The sequence below is a fragment of the Mixophyes fleayi genome, chromosome 7, assembly GCF_038048845.1.
Source record: "Mixophyes fleayi isolate aMixFle1 chromosome 7, aMixFle1.hap1, whole genome shotgun sequence".
NCBI lineage: Eukaryota > Metazoa > Chordata > Amphibia > Anura > Limnodynastidae > Mixophyes > Mixophyes fleayi.
This window is the reverse complement of record NC_134408.1, coordinates 15,678,244-15,697,852: the sequence shown is the minus strand read 5'-3', so window position 1 is coordinate 15,697,852 and position 19,609 is coordinate 15,678,244. Positions and strand designations below refer to the sequence as shown.

At 41.8% G+C, this 19,609-nt stretch overlaps 2 protein-coding genes across 5 annotated transcripts; one reads left to right on the top strand and one right to left on the bottom strand.

The window, feature by feature from the left end:
- Nucleotides 1–1,073: 1,073 nt before the first annotated feature.
- Nucleotides 1,074–7,381, bottom strand: LOC142097362 (uncharacterized). 4 transcript variants are annotated; one of them, XM_075179121.1, is made up of 6 exons: nucleotides 7,059–7,381; nucleotides 5,617–5,766; nucleotides 4,688–4,781; nucleotides 4,390–4,549; nucleotides 3,531–3,683; nucleotides 1,074–2,731 (listed from the first exon to the last, which is right to left on the bottom strand). In XM_075179121.1, the coding sequence occupies exons 2-6, from the start codon at nucleotides 5,742–5,744 to the stop codon at nucleotides 2,589–2,591; spliced, it is 678 nt and encodes a 225-aa protein (XP_075035222.1). In that variant the 5' UTR covers nucleotides 5,745–5,766; nucleotides 7,059–7,381; the 3' UTR covers nucleotides 1,074–2,588. The 4 variants fall into 4 exon arrangements, with proteins under 4 accessions (XP_075035222.1, XP_075035221.1, XP_075035223.1 ...); XM_075179120.1 differs by having other exon boundaries at nucleotides 7,031–7,065; XM_075179122.1 differs by lacking the exon at nucleotides 7,059–7,381 and adding an exon at nucleotides 7,035–7,054.
- STUB1 (STIP1 homology and U-box containing protein 1) lies at nucleotides 7,303–18,609 on the top strand. Its single transcript, XM_075179119.1, has 7 exons — nucleotides 7,303–8,375; nucleotides 9,873–10,071; nucleotides 12,701–12,866; nucleotides 13,188–13,278; nucleotides 14,166–14,222; nucleotides 15,773–15,889; nucleotides 17,327–18,609. The coding sequence occupies exons 1-7, from the start codon at nucleotides 8,205–8,207 to the stop codon at nucleotides 17,450–17,452; spliced, it is 927 nt and encodes a 308-aa protein (XP_075035220.1). The 5' UTR covers nucleotides 7,303–8,204; the 3' UTR covers nucleotides 17,453–18,609.
- Nucleotides 18,610–19,609: the final 1,000 nt, after the last annotated feature.

Sequence of the window (19,609 nt, the reverse complement as noted above, 5' to 3'; positions counted from 1 at the left end):
AATACCATCTGCGCCGTTTATGGTTCAATATGCCAGTGGGCGGGGCAATAGAGCATTAGATCGGTGGATAATTGAGGAGGAGGGGCCAAGAGAGACATATTTGTGGGGGCAATGAGGGGTAGAGGAGCTTAGATTTGCAATTAAACCCCCAGTTTAAAATTACCTGATGAAAATCCATCTCCAAAACTTTATCTATACTCACAAAGTTGCCTCTCATTAACATGTCTGACATTTTTTTTTAGCCGGCATTTCAGTTGTTCATTTGGAGTTTACCGGCTCGGACGTCCCACCCACACACCGTCATTCAAAAACTCTTTAATGCCTTTTGAATAATCTTTAAATTCACACTATATATTGTGCTAGTAAAACTGGTGCTGCAAAGTTGCTGTAACCCGTAGCAATTAGATTCTGTCGTTTACCTTGTCCAGTTTAGCCAATGAGAGCCGAGGTCTGATTGGTTGCTGTGGGTTACGGTTTCCTGTGCACCAATTTTCATAACCGTCCCCAAGGTGTATTTTATTTATTGCTGTCTACGATTTTTTAGTCTCCAAGCAGCCATTGATGAAAACTGGTGCAAAGGAAAATGCAGCGGTTGCTCACAGCAACCAATCGCATTCTGTCATAACTGCACTAGAACAATGACGGAATTCTATTGGTTGCTATGGGCAACGCCGCCTATTCCAGTGTTGATAAATGTTCAATGTTCTTTTCTATGATTCCAAATTCCATATTTGCTTGACAGGTGCACTGAATGCTAACGGGCTCATTAAATTTTCAGGTTCCTGTCACAGAGTAAAGCTTTCTTTTCCCCCTATCAGCCCACAACATGGATGAAAAACAAATTTAGTAAAATATTCAAAATTTTCATGATATATACATATATTTTATATATGTCAGTAGTAATGCCCCCAAGCATACAGTGTACCGTACATGTTCAATGTCCTGATTTTCTTACTTATTCTGATATCACCTCAGATTAACTGGCAGCCATTTTGAATCAGACAGTAGCCAGGGTCATGTGCCAAGTGTCCATCGTACACAGGACGAAATTGTGGTTTTAAATAAAGCAAAAGTTCATACAATAAAGGTTTTATTTATTTAAATTTGTAGGCATCGAGTACAAAAAAAGAGCCACATACAAAAGTGTTTGAAAATTATGCAGAGAAATATATAACAGTAAAAAGATTATAATTACACTATAGTTTGAAAAAGTCTTGGAATGTAACTGAGGTAGTATTTAAGAAATGGCAGATTTTGTAACCCAACGGTCTCTCGTCATCTAACCCTCAATACACTTCAATAGTGCCAAAATCAATCCCTATATATAACACGACACAGATTCAACCTCAAAACTGCTGTACGAGGGAAGAAATCCTTAAGAGAATTTATTTTCTATAAATTTGGTGATGTTGGTTATTTTTTAACCACTCATGTTTGTTCGGGGGTGGGCGGGCGGGTGGGTTGGAGGATTGTAAGAGAAAACAACGATTGCTTAAATAAAGAGTCAATAAAATCTACATGCTGTACAAAACTAACCTGTTGTTTATTTTTTACGTTTCAAAACCTTCATGAAGAGGGCAGGACCACTACACATACAATTACATTTCTTGCAGTCAACTTGCATACCATTTTGTTCTTAGAAAAACCTCAAATTCTGCAAGTGGAACTTAACTGGATTGTCTGTCGCCTCTCCTTGAATGTTAATACAGAGCAGAACATTAATCAGAAGTTGCTCTCTCCATGCTTCCATATTGCTGGGCAAGTCTGTCTCATGTGCCAAATGGCATATGAGATGAATTAAAACATACATTACCCTATTAGAACACAATAGCTGACTGTTTTTTTAACCTACTGTAATGATTTACAAATCAGAGATCATGACTAAAAAAACATTCTTGCTAGGATTTTCTTTGGCCCAATTGCTTTAAACACAATTCAACCCATAATTAAGAGTTTATCAAAGTGTTTCCCATCAGCTTAAACGGAGATTGCACCACTGATATAAAGTCAATAGAAAACATGAACAGATTTCCTCTTACATGTTTTAAAACCTCACACGTACACACAGATTATAAACACATATGACCTTTGTTCAACCAAGTACATACTATTATTCAATGTCTGGTTTCACTTTATTTATTCATCAGGTGGAGCGGTCTATGTTTGTAGTTCTGCTGTATGACAGCTTGCCTCCGCTCTCTGCATTGAATATATATTGTAACCTGGGAACAGCTTTGTATAACTGTAATAAACAAGTTACCCTGATGATATAAAGCATCAACCTCGACAGACCTCGACATCAAATTATTCAGCACGTGAGCACATAGGACAAAACAGAGGCTCAGTTCTTGGGCGCAGGCGGACAGGACTGATCTAAAGACATGGCTGAGAAACACAGATAAAGAAATGTACTTAGTTAAGGTCGCAGGAGGGTACGTACAAGCCAATACAGGTGGAAAACCCTATAGAGTTGCGGTGGAAACTGTAGTAAGATGGAATAGAACATGTCATAAGGAATTTCTGCCGTGAAAAACTTGGCAAATTGGTGAGCAGTGATGGTTGCACTCCTCCTCCTCCACCTCCTTTACTCATTTCTTGGTCTTCAGTTTTTTGGGAGGTCTTTCTTCCGCATCATCCAGGGATGCCAGGAGGTCGGGGCAAACCTTCTGTGCCACTTTCCAGGTCCACAGACAGAGCTCCACCCGGTGCGGTGTCCACGTCTCCCCTGATGCTGCAAGGGGAATAGAATCTCAGCGAAGGGTCTTTGGGTGATGACGGGTTACCGCTTTACAGAACGGCACAAATACATAAATCAAGGGGCGGGGGCCTCTGGGAATTATAGGGTTAAAGGGGATATGTATTGGACATACCTGTTCTATTTATTTATTTTAAAGTGAGGGATAGTTGATAAAGTTGTTCTGTCTCCCCTCTCACCGCCCACTAGTCTTCCATAAGAGGCTCACAAAATAAGAACGTACAGTGTGCAAACTGTAACACGTCCCTCCTCTAGCAGTGCCCAGTCCCCTCCGCACGTCGTAGTTCTGAGCTCTAGAGCAGTCACATTGAGATGTGCAGGAGAGGAGCCGCTCCGGAGGGCTCTGCCCGGCAATGACCCTTATGTGATAATCACTGTTTAATCTTTACGGGCTGCGTCTCCCTTCCTGTAAGTCACAGTTCCTGCTGTAGAGGGCAGGAGGGGAGGTAGCACTGGAGAGGTGGACCGAGGCCCAGCGTAGCAGTCAGTAACATTGGTGAGCTTGTTTCAGGAGACTCTCCTGGGAAAACAGGAGTGGGAATGGGATCTTACGTGACAATTATTATTTTTATTTTTTTGCAGAGCCCCAGAATCATACAGGTTAAATAAAGAGACCTGCTCGTCCTATAGAGGACAACACTTCAATTATTTGCTCTCTGTTACATCCTGCAGTTCCATTCCCAGTGTGTCTCTAGGGTGCATCGCGCGCGCGCGCACACACACACACACACACACTTTCATCCCGCGCTGAACTGCTCCCTTCTTCCCGACTCACCTGTGTTCAGAGCCTCAGACTTCCGGCATAACTGCTCCAGGTACGTCAGGTAGTGTTTCAGGTTGTACTGGATGGGAGAGAGACCGGGGACACTCTCCACGGCTTCGTCTGCCATAAACGCCGTCAACTCCGGAGCGCCAGCAGAGAGAACCGCTATACAGGAACACACGACAGGGGACAGCGCTGGGTCACATATATATATATATATATATATATATATATATATATATAGGCAAATTGTTTGACACTATACGCCGTAGTCTTGTATACAACTTACTACATATTATCGCCCATTCTTATCAGACAACTCATGCTCTCAAAGACTCCGTGTGGTGTCCTTTATACAGGAAATCAGGTGTGCGCGTTAAAATGTACAATCACAGCTTAGCTCAAATACCTCAGGTCCTGAAATGTTTCTTCATAAATGCATATTAGGTTTAGTGGCCCTTTAAACACATGCGCTCAGACCTGTACCTGCCACCTATACATGGCAGAGGGAGCCATTTTGTGTGCTGAACCGGTATTCATGAAGTCTACTCACTAGTGACATCACTGAGGCACGAGGCACAAAATTCCTCACGCCTCAGTGATGCCTAGTTACTAGTGAATTAAAAAATGGAATGATGGTTGAAAACACAAAATGCCCATTTCTTGTTATTTTTCCATTGCAATAGCCAGGCTTAATTTCTTAATTGATGTTAAAAAAAAGAAACACCTTTAGTGTTGATTATTAAATTAGAAACTAAGCAGGAAAATCCTGAGCGATGTATTAGCTCACTGTGAAAAAGCTCAATAAGGCAGCTATGCGGTACATATAGTATATAACCCTTGTTTCAGCCCATCTTTGGCTCACACTCACCAGAGGCAGTGGCAGGGCCGATGCCCTTCAGCTGGCAGAGCTCAGTAATGGCAGCGGACACATCGGGCAGGAGCTGAAAGGCCTTCCTGGTGCAGTTCTCTACCAGGCTTGCAGAATTCGAAGACACCATTTGATGCAAGCGTGGGCGGAACTTCCCTCTCTGACCAATCAAAAAAATAAAGAAAAGTCAGCTGACTCAGATCCAGTTACCTGTGGCCAGGACGGGTGCTAATATCACACGGATAATCTATATATTCTTCCAGAAATATCAGAGAATTCTGTATAATCAATCACTAACCTGCAACTTCCACTCCATCAGCTTCACCAGCTCATCCAGTGTTAATGATTTCTGAGGCCGAGCGCTAATGCAGGACGGCAGTTCCTTCTGATACCTGTATAGTGCATTATGTATTTTCAATATTAAATTATGGCAATCGATTTGCAACAAATCCCCCCCCCCACCAACCCCGAACCAGTGAAATATTGTATTAATTCAAAATGTAACTATAAACTGTACCACTATTTACTAGTAAATTCATTTATTCAGTCTGTCTGTCTGCAACATCTAGCTGAGTTTGCTTACTAAATACAATATAGTTCCTGAGGAGGGACAAGAAGTAACATATATATGAGGTACACAAAACATGTGATAAAATGTAAAAAAGACAAAAACATTTTATCTGTATACTTTAAAAACATTCAATAGCTCAAGGTCCATAAACATATTGTTGAACAGCAAAATAACATACAGATATGGTGGGGAATTCAACTCCCCCCAGAGTATCGCCGCAATAAACCTATTACCATTATTACGGAAAATTTAACCCGGATCCCTGCTCACAGCTCCCAAAAAGCCGGCATTGAAACTGCCGTAATAACGGTATTTGAGCGCACTATTACCGTAATAATGGTAATAGTGCGCAGGCCGGTTTACTTTTTACAGTAACGCGGCCAATTGAATATTCCCCCCCCCTCAGTGACAGAGAATATGATATGCTATACGCAATTGCAGAATACAGGGCTGTACTATATGTTATTGTGCTGTCACATAAAACTGAGGCAGGGGTAGCCAGACAGCACCTTGGAGACATAAGTGACCAAATCCATTTAATGCTTGTTAGCAGCGGAAAGCGTATTGTTATGAATACTGGTTCGGCAAACAAAATGGCTGCCTCCACTGTCAGGTAGACTTTCACTGGTTCTGTGTCTTGATGTAACCCAACTCACCATTTGTCCAGCTCTAATAATCGGCTTTGCTTGGCTCCCTTTGATGCAACTACATCCCAGTAAATATCTGAGACTTGCTGCCACTTTTTTGGATCGCTGCACTGAAAGAGACCGGACGCCAGCGCCATTTTCCTGGACCAATTATTTTAGCTGTGAATAGAGGAGGTGGAGTTTAGTTATGTTTTGTATGTAACACGTGAAAAGCTGGCATCTAAATGGGCATCAACAACATATTAACTTCCAACTGATAGCTACTGAAATGTTACATATGAATTGTTTGTTTACCTCAGTAAAGTCACTGGTTCCTCATGAAACAATAGGCTGCGTACTCATAAATATTGCAGGTGACAGGTGCCCTTTAAACCTGACATTTATAAAAGACACATGTGCAATTTCATTGTAGATACTAATGTAAATATGTAACATGCATCTTAACTAGCTCTAGCCCTGTAACATGTATATATGTGCTAACTTGCAATAACAGGTATCTAGATGTGCTGCATAATTTACTGTACCCATTCATATGTCACTCGTAATACACCTATATTATACTGGATAATAATCCTCCTCTTACACAACAATGTAAACCTAAGACAAGTAAGAATTGGCCTTTAAAAGGTTGTCATCTGTGAGAACATTTTTGGACAATCAAATAAGTAAATGTGAGTGTGCTATCTGCAGTATTATCTAGTAAGACCTTAATGCACTATAATTCCTGTCATAAAAGGTTTCGTTATAATATCTATTTTTTCTGTTTTAAATAATCCACTAAATATTAATGTAGAGGGTCCAGATAATAACAAGAAATAGTGAATAGTAATTTGGTACGCAGAATAGAGAAAGTGTATTGTACAGAGTGGGTGAATATTGAAAATGAAGGCCATTTGTAAACAACAAAATAAAAACCCTAAAAATTACTAAAAAGGAGAAAACAATAACAAGATATTTACACTAATGTTACATTAGTGGTCTAGGCGCATCCAAGGTTATTACCCATTGTTTATAATTGCAATTGAGCCCCTAGAATTGCTCAGAATGTCCTTTCACATATATTTTTTATTAAATAAAATAATGTTATACAGAATACACCATTAGCACTGTTGCAATATTTACATAAATAATTTCAGTCTTGTTTATTGACTAGGACATATTAACTTTTTTTTTTTTTTTAAACAGAAAACTAGCCACCCCTATAGATTTACCAGACCAGTTATTTCAAAGTGGACATATATGAAATGCACGTTGCTGGCTGCATTGCAATGAGTCCAGATACAAGATGCATGCCTGCACAGCCAGATATGAATGCATGCCTGCATCTAATGATCACACAGCATTGCACAGTGTAGAACAGCCTCCCCTGCAGTTTCTGGGGTGCACAGTACAGTTGGGTCACACACACAAGAGCTGCCCTCACCCACATCCACATTTGTCAGTCAAAATACCTGTCAGGTCACGTGGTGCGTGCGTGCGTTCCACCGTCCCTCTGCCAGGCCAGCTCAATCCGCAATTTGATTGGCCCAGCCGATGCTCGATCCGACGTCTGACCAATGACTGCTCACGAAGGCTGTGAAACGCTAGAGAGAAAACTCTGCGTCATTACCGTCTCCATTCCAAGGACCCATTTTCGTGGAGACATTTTACCTTCACCTCGGTACATTTCGGTCTCTGGTAAAATGTCCTCAATCCCGTCAAGTCAGCACACTACACCGGAGACCAAACTGTGAATCACCTCCTCGGGTCGCCCTGAGATGGTAACTTCTGTCATAGTACGGAGTAGACGGGGCCGGAAGTTCCGGTAGGGGGGTTAAACCGTTGGGGGCTGTGTCAGTGCGGGAGGCAGTAACGGTCTATCCCCGGCGGAGGGATCTATGAGTGCTCGGGCCTGGAGTGCCCGTATGTTCCGTTACTGTTTGTGATTTTGGGGGGGGGTCCGAGTCCTGTCCCTGCTGAATGTGAAAGGGGCAGGGGAGGGCACCTACTTGCTGAGATCTGCCCTACACCTGGTTATATAGTGCTGCTAATATATATATATATATATATATATATACTGTATTTACTGTAGTGAACATTATTAATTCTATTTATTAATGTACAGCCAGGGACATCCAGTAATGCAGGTATAGTGCATTGAGGTACCTGAGCTGCTCAACATTATACATAGGGGATTATTTGTTGTAATATTATATTTCTGTGTTTATTCCTCAGGTTATTGGTTTTTATTTTGATTGTTTGCACTTGGTGGACTGGAAGCAGGTAACAGAGGGGTTAATTTTGTATATTAATGACTCAGTTCATAGAAACATAAACATTAGTGTGCTTTGGTGTGGTATTGTGGTTTTTTAAGGGATTACAGGAGCAGAAGGGATTTTATTTTGGGGTTGCTGAATGTTGATTGAAGGGTCTCTATTAGATTTATATAGGGGTATAGACTATATTGTGGTGGAAGAACAAAGTTCTTGGAAGGTTGGAAGAGTTTTATATACATATAAGGGGTCCCCTAAAGATATAGGGGCCCCTTGTCAACTGTGAAATTGGGGGTGACGCCGAGCATACCGCGGTTTGGAGGGGTGACTTCCGGAGGCCCCGGGATGAAAGGGAAGGAGGAGAGCGGTGGAGGGCGCCCGTCCGGCGGGGGCCAGGGTGGGATTGGGGGGAGCCCAGAGAAGAGTGTTAGTGCTCAGGAACTGAAGGAACAGGGCAACAGACTGTTTGTGGCTCGGAAATATCAAGAGGCCGTTTCCTGCTATAGCAAAGCCATTGTAAGTATTTGCAACCTTTCAAAAATTATACCCGGCCTACACCAACCTGAGGCTCTCCAGGTGTTGTGAAACTACAAGCCCCAGCATATTTTTGCCATGAGATAGCTGGCAGGGTATGCTGGGGCTTGTAGTTTCACCATAAATGTACGGGCCGCAGGTTGGCCAAGCCATTTATAGACTACAGCTTGTTTTATTTAGAATTGCATTCCACATAGCAGGTTTGGACAAACGAGAAGGTGTTGTTGATCCTAAAACCGTGGTGCTACTGCTTAAATTTTGGGTACATTTTATGGCTTTCAATATACGGGCTTTTTCTTTGGCTACTTATAAAGTCAATCTAGTGCCTAGATTGAACTGATTTGCTTCAGCAGTCTGCAACTTTTTGTCCATCCCTGGTATTACTATCTTTTATTTATAAAGTGTTGACATATTACATAGTGCTGTCGATACGGTAAAAATGAGGAGAGACATTGGAAGGTAGATACATGAAATTTCAACCAGTCATTGTAGAAACCTTATAACAGTCAGCTGCTGTCAACCATATCTACCATTCCTCTTTTGGTCCTAGATGAACTTTTGCTTTCACGCTGCACAGGTACTATTGTAGTTATGTGCCTTAGAGTACTCTGTGTAGCCGGTCTTATTCTTCACCATCTTTCCCGCTGCTGGAAATGGAGCCATGACTAGCGTAAGCTGCTGTCACCATGGAGTAAATATAGATATTCTCCCCTGCATAATTAAACTTTACCATTGTTAATTTACTGCAAACATTTCCTGTACTCTTCCACAATAGACTCTTAAGTAGCTACACCTAATATAGGACATCTGTCATGCATCACACGATGTCTGGTCGGCATAGAACAAAAAGCATCCTCCGTAGATCAGTCTTGTCTAAAATAGTTTCACTTCTGAAAAGTCCTCCAAATTTTTATTTACTTAGGGGAAAGTACTAACTCTTTTTTTTGCTTGTTTGTATGTTATTGTACTAGGAAATATTGTCAAGCAATTCAGTCTGTCTGGGCACATTTGTTAATGTTACCTTTATTCTTAGTTCTCTTCATTCTTGAGCTAGAACCCTATGTTTGTTACACAGTAGAAACGGCTCTAAACCTAATTGCATAAAGATAAATCCTTGGCAGTTTAATGGATGTCATAATTTTACTAGTTGATTTCTCCTTCCTATGTTTAAGATATGCAGATTAGTTTGTAGAACAGGCATGGTTCCAGATCATCTGTTGCTTGGCAGGGTGACCAAAGTTGCATCCAATCTAATTAAACATCCTCAATCTACTGCGTACCTTTATTCCTTTTGGGAAGAATCACATCATTTTCTATGGCTTTTCTGTGCAAACCTCCCACCCTTTTCCTGTCTCTGCAAGTCAGTGATTGCAGATCTCCTACTAAATAGGTGGCAGGGTATATGACCATTCCACATTACTTCTGATTGCTAAAGCATGTAAAGGAGAAGTAATAATGCATCTCTTTCCCACCCTCCAGACACGGAACCCCTCTATTGCTGTATATTACACTAACCGGGCACTCTGCTACCTGAAAATGCAGCAGCTAGACAAGGCTTTGGCCGACTGCAAGCACTCTCTAGAGCTGGACTGCCAGTCGGTGAAAGCCCACTTCTTCCTGGGGCAGTGCCAGATGGAGATGGAGAATTATGATGAAGCCATTGCCAATCTGCAGAGAGGTGAGTCTGTACTGAGTCCTTTAGAAGATGTGTTACAAAAGGTCATTGACTGTGTCTTTATCAGCACCAGCAATGCAACTTTGATTTGTGTCCTGGGTACAAAAGGAAGAAAAATGAAGCACAAGTCGGTTATATAAAGCAATCTTTATTTTTAGGTATGTTTTTTTGCTGAGCTGGGTATACTGACATCTGTTTGCAAAATAAGGCTGCTGTTTAGTGTTGTGCAGGCTGTTCTCTACAGTACATTTCTACAGAAGGATATTTAGGTTATGGTGCAAGACTGTGTTTTGTTTTGTTTTTTTTTTGTTTGTTTTTAAAGGAACACTCTTTCTTATTTATATTTGGCTGTAAATATTGGGATGACTCTATACAAATATTATTGATATAGGATATTTCCTAGTGGCAGTTATGGTGCTAAGAAGACTGTTTGCAGAGCTCACTGTTTAGTGCAGTCCCATTGTTTGCTTTCTCTTACCCAGAATCCCTTTATCTCAACTTAGAACTCTCCTGTCAGTCTAATCGATAGTCCTCTCACAATACAGTATTGGCCTAATGACCACTTGGCCTAATGACCAAATCATCATTGGGGGCGTGACCAAGTCTGGAAAGGTCCGAACATATGACAGTGGCCCGGCCGTCTGAGCTTGAAAGCTAAAACACAGGCACAGCAACCTTTTCTAATATATTAGGATTGAATAAAAAGCAACAAGCTGACAGTTGTGTATAATTGGTACCAATATATAATAAGTAAGGTGTTCACACCAGAGGCAGCGCTTCTGTCTCCTCTATCAGTCTTACAATGTCTGCAGTGATGGGTGTATAGGAGCTACTGATGTGTTTCCCATCCTCGCCTCATTATCGACTTTTCTGTGTGGTCCAGTCTGGGTTGTATGTTATATCTGTGTACACCTCGTTCCATTACACTGGAGGCTTTTTTTTTTTATTTTATGCATTTTTACTTAACACAACTATTCATTGTTAACCACTTATCTATTATTACAGATTATTTATTCATTAGTTTTGTATTTTGCAACTCGCTATGATCTACCACCAGTTTGTTATCTACTGATATTCCTTATGTATTAGTATTATTCATTCCCACAATTTATCTATTGCTAGGAAGCTCCTTGGTATTGACTCTCGCACACTTATTACTAAGCTTTCTCATTTCCTCTGTGCCTACTCCTATTGTAAAAGCCTCATAGCGGCAGCTTTCATTTCCCTACTTGCTGGTTCAGGCTTTATGGAGTCATTTCATTTCTTTTGTTCTTTGCGTTTTGTAATATTGATATTGGTTATGTTTTGTCATTAATTGAAGAGTCTAATTATGGGTCTAGCTTTGGCTTTGTCTGACTCCAGTCTTCTTTCTTGGCCCCTTCTTTTGGTTGCTTGACTTCTAGATGATGTATCTGAGTTGTCTCCTTTTAATATACATTATTTTTCAGATGCTACTAGGTCAAGAACAAGGTACTGTTTTCTCCAATTGATATGTAATACATTTTCCTAAAAGCCATTGTTGTACCCCATGCTTCACATGATGAATGATTCGTTTATGTAAACCACAGCAGCCAATCAAATTAATGTCTCTAGTATAATATCTATATAAGCTATATCACATACCACTGTAACAAACATATATATATCGCGTGCCCCCACTATTTGTGGGTGACTATCTCTCAGCAGTTAGACCCATTTACAAAGCATGATCTAACGTGGGGTAGGGCGCCAGTTAATTTTAGGACAGAGTAAGCTCTCGTCTCTGCCTGGCTGCTAAACCACTCTCTCTACGGGATCAGCACGTGTAACAAGGGTTTGGCTTTCTGCTTGCCTAGCAAAACTGCACAGTGCGCTTTGTAACTAAACAATACAATCCCTGCTATTCACATGTACGTCTGGGGGTTCGATATCCCAGACTAAGCCTCCCCGATGGCAGCAGCAGAGGAATGTTCCAGGATTCCTGGATAAGGAGACACAGAGCTGGTCTGACACTGTTTATATACTGTTGCCAACAACAAGCCGACAGGAGCTCTAATACCACTAACTCCGTGTCGCTGCTGAATCATTTATGCCAGGCTGCTGGCAAGACCTTAACATTTCTCCAGATTGCTTACAGGTTAACCCTTTATATACACAAATAAGGTACTGATTGATCACCGGTATTGGCAGTAGAATTACTTATTACAAAAGTGCCATTGTTTCTGTCTCTTCATGCGATTTTTTAGCAGTTTGGTAATTTTGCGATGTTGGGCAAATGAGGTTGGCAACGGGGGAACAAATCCTGTATGCATTAGATTTGGGCAGGTTGTGGATTAAAGGGAGACATCATAATCAATCACAACATCAAGTGTTAATGTGTACCTGTCGGCTACAAGTGTGGAGGCAGCTTTTATGTTGGTTGGGCCCCTATACGTGAGCATGCAGCCAGTTGGTTCACTAGGTAACATTAACATCATTGGTTCCTCATAAAACTTGTTCCATCCTGTAGTCCGGCCTTTGTACAAATCCCATACATGTAACTGTACCGTAGGGGTTATCTTACCTTTTATGCAAACTTGATTTAAAATGAAAAAAGTAAAAAAAAAAACAACTACCGAATGAATTCCAGCCATTCCCTTGGTTCTATCCCCAGCGTACAACCTGGCTAAGGAGCAGAGGCTGAACTTCGGAGACGATATCCCCAGTGCCCTGAGAATCGCCAAGAAGAAACGATGGAACAACATAGAGGAGAGACGGATCAACCAGGAGAACGAGCTGCACGCCTATCTCACCAAGCTCATCCTGGCTGAGAAAGAAAGGTGGGTGCTTCTCTCCTGAATGATCACTGGCTTCCACCTTCTGAAATATTTTTGCACTTTTCATAGATAGAAAGATTAAACAGTGTATTTAGGAAAAAGGTGCAGAAGGCCCATGCACAAGTCTGTAAAGTCATCTGATGGTGTAAAACCTATTTACTTTCTTATAAAAATGTCACCCCAATGAGATATACTGTGAATCTGCTGTTCAGAGCAACTCTGCTCCACATAGTTTCATTTTAAAGTCTATCCTTACCAGGGAGCGCAATTTAGAGGCAACAGTGGTGGCAGATAAATGTCTCACCTGTGATTACTAATTTACAGAGAGCTTGAAGAAACAAAGAGGAAACAGGAGGAGGAAAACATGGAGGAGAACCGGAGCCGGGCCCAGCTGTCCTGTACGGCCACCAAGCATGTAAGTACATAGTGTCATTGTGTGTGACTTCATGTCATGGCTTTCTTACTGCAAAAAAATAACAAAATATATATGTGTGTGTATATATATCTATAATATAAATGTTTAGTGGCGTGTGTTAGTCTGTCTGTGTGTGGAAAAAATAAAACCAAGCTGCAGCGCCACCTGCTGGGCGGAGTTATACACTGACCTACTAAATTCTTAGTGTGTGTGGAAAAAAAAATTCAGAAAGGGCTGAAATTTGGTATACTAAGATGTTTTTAATTTGTTAATTTAATTTGTTAATTGTTAAAAGTGTTTATAAAGATTTAAAAAAAAAAATATATATATTTCTTGAAGGAGAAGTGACAGTTGGGAGTGGTTGGTGGTTGCCGGGGGTGACAGTGGGGAGTTTTTAACACCTTAAGTAGCTTGATTTGACTAGAATGCATGAGTATCATGCACGGGTTAACTTGTGTGTGTGTGTGTGTATATATATATATATATCATTCACACACTCTATTTACAAGGGATATGGGGGTGAGAGCGAGCTCTTTGTTGGGCAAGGGGGGGCGAGGAAGCTCTTAACAAAGGGGCAGGAGGGGCGAACTTGTTAAAATGGGCAGGGGGGGGGGGGGGCGGGTGAGCAACAGCTCTTTACAAGACTCATGGGGGGGGGGGGGGGGCAGCAAAGCGCTGTACAAGTGACAGTGAGTGTATAAGTGTAATAACTAAGTACCGTAACACGCACATAAATTGGGAGAGAGAACTTTCACTCAATGGACACTATAGAGTTTACAGTTTGGGGGCCCTTGGCCTGTGTGACATCTTGCTACGGGTGGGTGGATGCGGTTAGTTGACTTCACATTTGGTTGGTGACTTAGACTGGATTTCTGTTGATTCTACAGGACAAGCATCTGGCAGAGATGGACGAACTCTTCTCACAAGTAGATGAAAAGCGCAAGGTGAGTGGCTTCTATTAGTATATAAACAGCGGCTCAGACTGCATTACAGCCTGAGCTGTGGTTTATAAATGATGCAGGAAGATAGCGTTGATTCGGTGGTCACTGTCCCAGTAACGCTTGTTCCAGGATCGGTGTGGAAGCCATATATCCAGGGAAAAGGGGAAGGGATCACTGGTACTTCCTGCAGCCTGGAAGTGGGGGGTAGCCCTGTAATAGTAGATCACTAATAACAAAATAACATATTTAAAAGAATAGAGTAGGAACATAAATGGTTGTAATCCACCTGTAGGTCCTAGTTTCCTGCACTGTCAGGGACACTGACACATTTTTCATGAATGTCACACAGAATACATTTGGTCCCTGGCTGATTCCCCACATATACCCTAAGGAATTGTGTACAGTGATTTTCATCCATGCAAAGTTACGATATACCTTCACGAATGTATACCTTATAACTGATCAGCAGGGTCTGATGTCTGGGATCTTAGCACTTCTGGTGAAAATCACCCCAACTTTGCTGGTACTAGTTACTTGTGTAGAACGGACACCCTGTGAATGCTCAGATAAACCCAATAGTCATAGCTGTCATCCAATCCACGTTATCTACGGATTGAGGTTTGTATACAACCTAACGTGTCCAGTGTGTCAGCCCTGAACAAGTGACTTATCTGTGCCGTCTCTGGAGGGGTCCCCGGGCTTGGAGGCTCCCTGCTGTCCAGCCATTTCGGGGCTAAGCTGTAATATAAAAACTTGAGTAGATGTTTTCTGTAAATACTGTGCATGGAGGTATGGTGTAGACCAGGCCTGTCCAACCTGCGGCCCTCCAGATGTTGTGAAACTACAAGTCCCAGCATGCCCTTCCAGCTATCAGCAGGTTGTCTACTGGCAAAGCATGCTGGGGCTTGTAGTTTCACAACACCTGGAGGGCCGCAGGTTGGACAGGCCTGGTGTAGACCTTGTAAGCGAGAAACCAGAGCTCCAAATAATATCAGCAATTCCACTTGTCACATGCTAAAGGCAGCAAGCAGCCTATGTAGACCACACCTTAGATGGACTGAAAGAAACTGTATGTCTCATTAAAGAGCACATATTATAGGAAGAGGAGCATGTACCTGTCCGTTCACTTGAAATTTGCAGCAATATTTGGCTTGTAAAGTGTGTTTATAATTATACAATTACTTCAGTGTTTCTAGCCCAAGACCACTGCTAAGACGTAATAAATTTTTTCTGGTTCACATTAATACTCCTGTCTAACTCTACAATGGCAAACCTCCTACCCTCTCTTTCTGCAAGGTTTGTTTGACTAACCTGTTTGAAGTGTTAAATGAACTCTAAGTTCAATCATTTACCATTCAGTAGCCAGAAACACATTCCAGAGCTACAGACCATGATTAGGAATAGCTGAAGCTGTATAAGAATTACTGTTACCTTTTCATTGATGTTCTTGGTGATTTGTATACTTGTTAATGTTCGCTGTGTTTGTGATTGTGCCGGTGTGGTGTTTACTTGCTGTGACTGCACTAACTGTAGCCGGTTCCTCCTGCCTGTAGAAGCGCGACATCCCGGATTACCTGTGTGGTAAGATCAGCTTTGAGCTCATGAGAGAACCCTGTATAACTCCAAGCGGGATCACCTACGACAGGAAGGACATTGAGGAGCACCTGCAGGTAATGTCTATGGCACACATTAGGGGAGACCGCTATGACAACTGGTGCGTGGAGTAAGTTGGTGTTGCCCATGGCAACGGATCAGATTCTAAATGTCCTATATCTAGTGAGCTGGCCATGTATGGCCCGATCCTCTTGTCAGAAGACAGACAGCTGTCATTTCCCCTTCCAACCACAAGTACCGACATGCCTGATCATGATCCGATCGATTTTCATGGGACTTTTGGGCATCTCGGTTGTTTTTGGGCCACACACTGCGACATGAACCAATTGTCTGCTAGCTGCGCTATGTGCGTGTGTGCATTAATTATAAACATAGAAAAACAGAAAACTTCTAGTTGGTACAGAGTTTCAGAATTTTCCCTGACTGATTTAGAAGCACCCAAAGCCCTGATCATTCATACAACATTGGCTGTACACTGATGATCAATCCCTTATGTAACATTGAGGGAACCTATCCACAGGTGCTTGTATATCCACCCATAGCCCATTGTGCTGCAGCATCAACAGACCTCAGTATAGTCCTCAATGGATCACTCTGTCCAGCGGCCATTGGTAGTTCTCATAATAATCTGTTGTTCTGCATTGTGATTGCAATACCGCTGGATGACTGCACAACTACCTGCAGTACGCACCCTTTGTATGACTGTAAGTAAGCCACTGCATTACACACCCTTTGTATGACTGTAAGTAAGCCACTGCATTACACACCCTTTGTATGACTGTAAGTAAGCCACTGCATTACACACCCTTTGTATGACTGTAAGTAAGCCACTGCATTACACACCCTTTGTATGACTGTAAGTAAGCCACTGCATTACACACAGTGCATCGGTCATCATTACTTGCACCACTGAAACATTTCTGATTTTCATATAAAACTCATAAAGGGAAACTATGGCAAAACAATTCAAATTAATTATTTCACAAAATATATTTTTCAATTTGTTCATTACCTGATGTCCCAGATGGGAAAACATGTTTTCACAGATATACTGCGACAATAGGTCTTTACAGTATACTTTGATTAAAATCTCTGTTTAATATATACAACAAAGATCACATTGAGAAAAAAAATATTATTTTGCTGTGACTTGATGTTAGGTGATGTCAGCTTCCAGGATCAGTGTGTTTACTAGGTTATTACACTGTGACATCACACAATGACACTGACTCTGTGTTATGTGCAGTAAAGGTGTTTGCACTACTTAGTGTACCAAGGTTGTCCCCATCACAGGTGGTATATAGATCACTGTGCGCATTGATCTGTGGCCAACAATCTCCATGTCTATTAAAAAACAAACAAACCCTAAAACGTTATCATATTGTAAATGTGATGGTGTTTTAATAACAATATCACACATGAGATTAACCTTGTCTATCCATAATATTTGCAGTACAATAGTCATTAACTACTTCTGCCCTTTTTTCCTCCAGAGAGTCGGACACTTTGATCCAGTGACTCGGAGTCCATTGACCCAAGATCAGCTGATCCCAAACCTAGCCATGAAAGAGGTAATCGATGCCTTCATATCAGAGAACGGCTGGGTGGAAGAATACTAAAATGATGGGAGGGTCCACCGGTCTGACGATGTGGTGTCTCAGTGCCAGACTGCTCCTCCCACCGCGTTACGTAACGTGCCTGTCCTGCCTCATGCCTTACTCATCTCTTCCCCGTGAAAAGGATTCTTGTGTTGTCCGCCACATATGGCATCCGGATATGACTCTGCTCTAGAGAACCAAATAGCCGGGCCGTTCCCTTCCCACTTCTAAGATTGTCAGAGAACGTAAGCTCCAATTCTGACCTACAGAACGGCTTTTGTCCCGTCCCTGAACACCGTCAATCTCTTCACGTAAACGCCAACAGCAGTTTTTATATCTAGTGCGGAGAATCCTACTGCTCACAGCCCCATAATTCATAGCTTGGGGAATGTCGAAAACTTGAACCTGCCCCCGTACATAATACTTTCTTGGACTGTACAGCTTAAGGATCAGAGGGCAATACTTTCATCTACAGATGCGGCCACCTCCTTTCCCAGCATGTTTCCTTCAACGGATCTTCTTTTCAGTGTTATGCTTTGAATAAAGTCTGAGGCTTCGTGGTGTGATCTCTGTGAACGTTCTGTAAGTGCACCAGCAGATGGTGCAGTAGATACATATTTATATACAGCTGCTGCTTTACCATACTGGAAGCGCCCTCCAAGAGAACAGGGGTAAATTACTCCACAACCACTGAATGTTCTACCAGATTATCACCATGTGGTGGGGACGCTCTCTCACACAGAGAGAAACACTCTTTCCAGTGATGCACCTTCTGAGTGAACTGTAATGGTCGTAGCTGGTTGATTGGCTCTTGATGTGGTCCACAAGCTGCATGACTGCATGCCGCCATGTTTTACAGGGACAAAATCCATTTTGTAACGGATTATCGCAAAATCCATTACCCGCCCTAGGGAATGGCGCAAAGACTAGCATAGACATTTGTTTCCCAGCCATTGTAATCGTTGTCTGCTTCGGTCAATATCATCAGTGAACAGGGGCAGATGTCCTGCAGAGAATTTGGATTTCTTGTGAACTTATCGCTTTCCCCTCTGTATATAGCTGATGTAAATATGATTTGTGTCTCCCGTGCTCACTAAACTTTTCCATCAGGAAACATGGGAGTGGTGTTAGCCTTCTGTGAATGCACAGTGCATATATTAAAGAGGTTCCCTGTTGCTCCCGGGCTTCAGTTGTGTATTTTTTTTTTGGTGTGCATAACCAAGATGTACATCAAGCAAAAAGTCTCCCTTTATTTTGCCATTTACTAGAAAAGAAATGATAGCTGTTCTGTTTTCTACGTGTCCACGGAGTTCTTTTGCCTTTTTTGGTAATCTTGGCGTTTGTATCTGAGCTATAAAGGAAAGAATTTCTCCATGAAGCACAGGATGGGGAATAACAAGGTAGAGAAAGGAGTTTTTAAATCTAGTGCAGAGTTTTTTTGTTTTTTTGGGAGGGGGGTTGTTTCTCTGGGTTTTCCACCTTTTTACAGGTTACACCCTGAACGGAAATACAGTTATAGGAGAACTGTGATAGTGCAGAATGGAGCTCGTGTCCGCTCTACTGTTCAGTCACATTCTGCTCCTGTAATCCATCTGTTGTATATAGCGATTCCAGGTTGTCTCAATAGGCACCAATGGTGATATGGTAAAGGTGAGCTTGATTTCATTGCTACACTGGGAGGCACTTTCTACTGAATGGGCAAAAGAGCTTTCCCACTAATCCAACAGAAAATTTTCACTGCCCGAGATCAATGCTGCAGATTAGAGGAGTATATAAAACAAAAATCACAAGGATAGTTTCAGTACTTATGTGCCACCTTCAGATGTTTTGTGCCGATCTCTAAACTGATAGGATATGAGCATCGTTCACAGAATTGTAATTTTGGAAGTGTAATACACTTGGCCCGACCAGCCTAGAAAATATAAAAGGCCAATACTTGCTCTCATTTTTCTGCAAAGCTTTACAGCTGACTGATATTCCAGTGTGGGCCAGGATTGTCTGCACTTGGTCCCATTGAAAAGTCAGTTCTAAAACAAAATCAGAAAAGCAACTGGCAAGGTCATAGTTACCTTAACCATAGAGCATGTTGTGGATCACTGGCTTTGTTATTAGACTTTTTTTTTCGTTGCCCATACACTATTTTATACTTATTTATTCTGACCCCAGGTTATCCTGCCA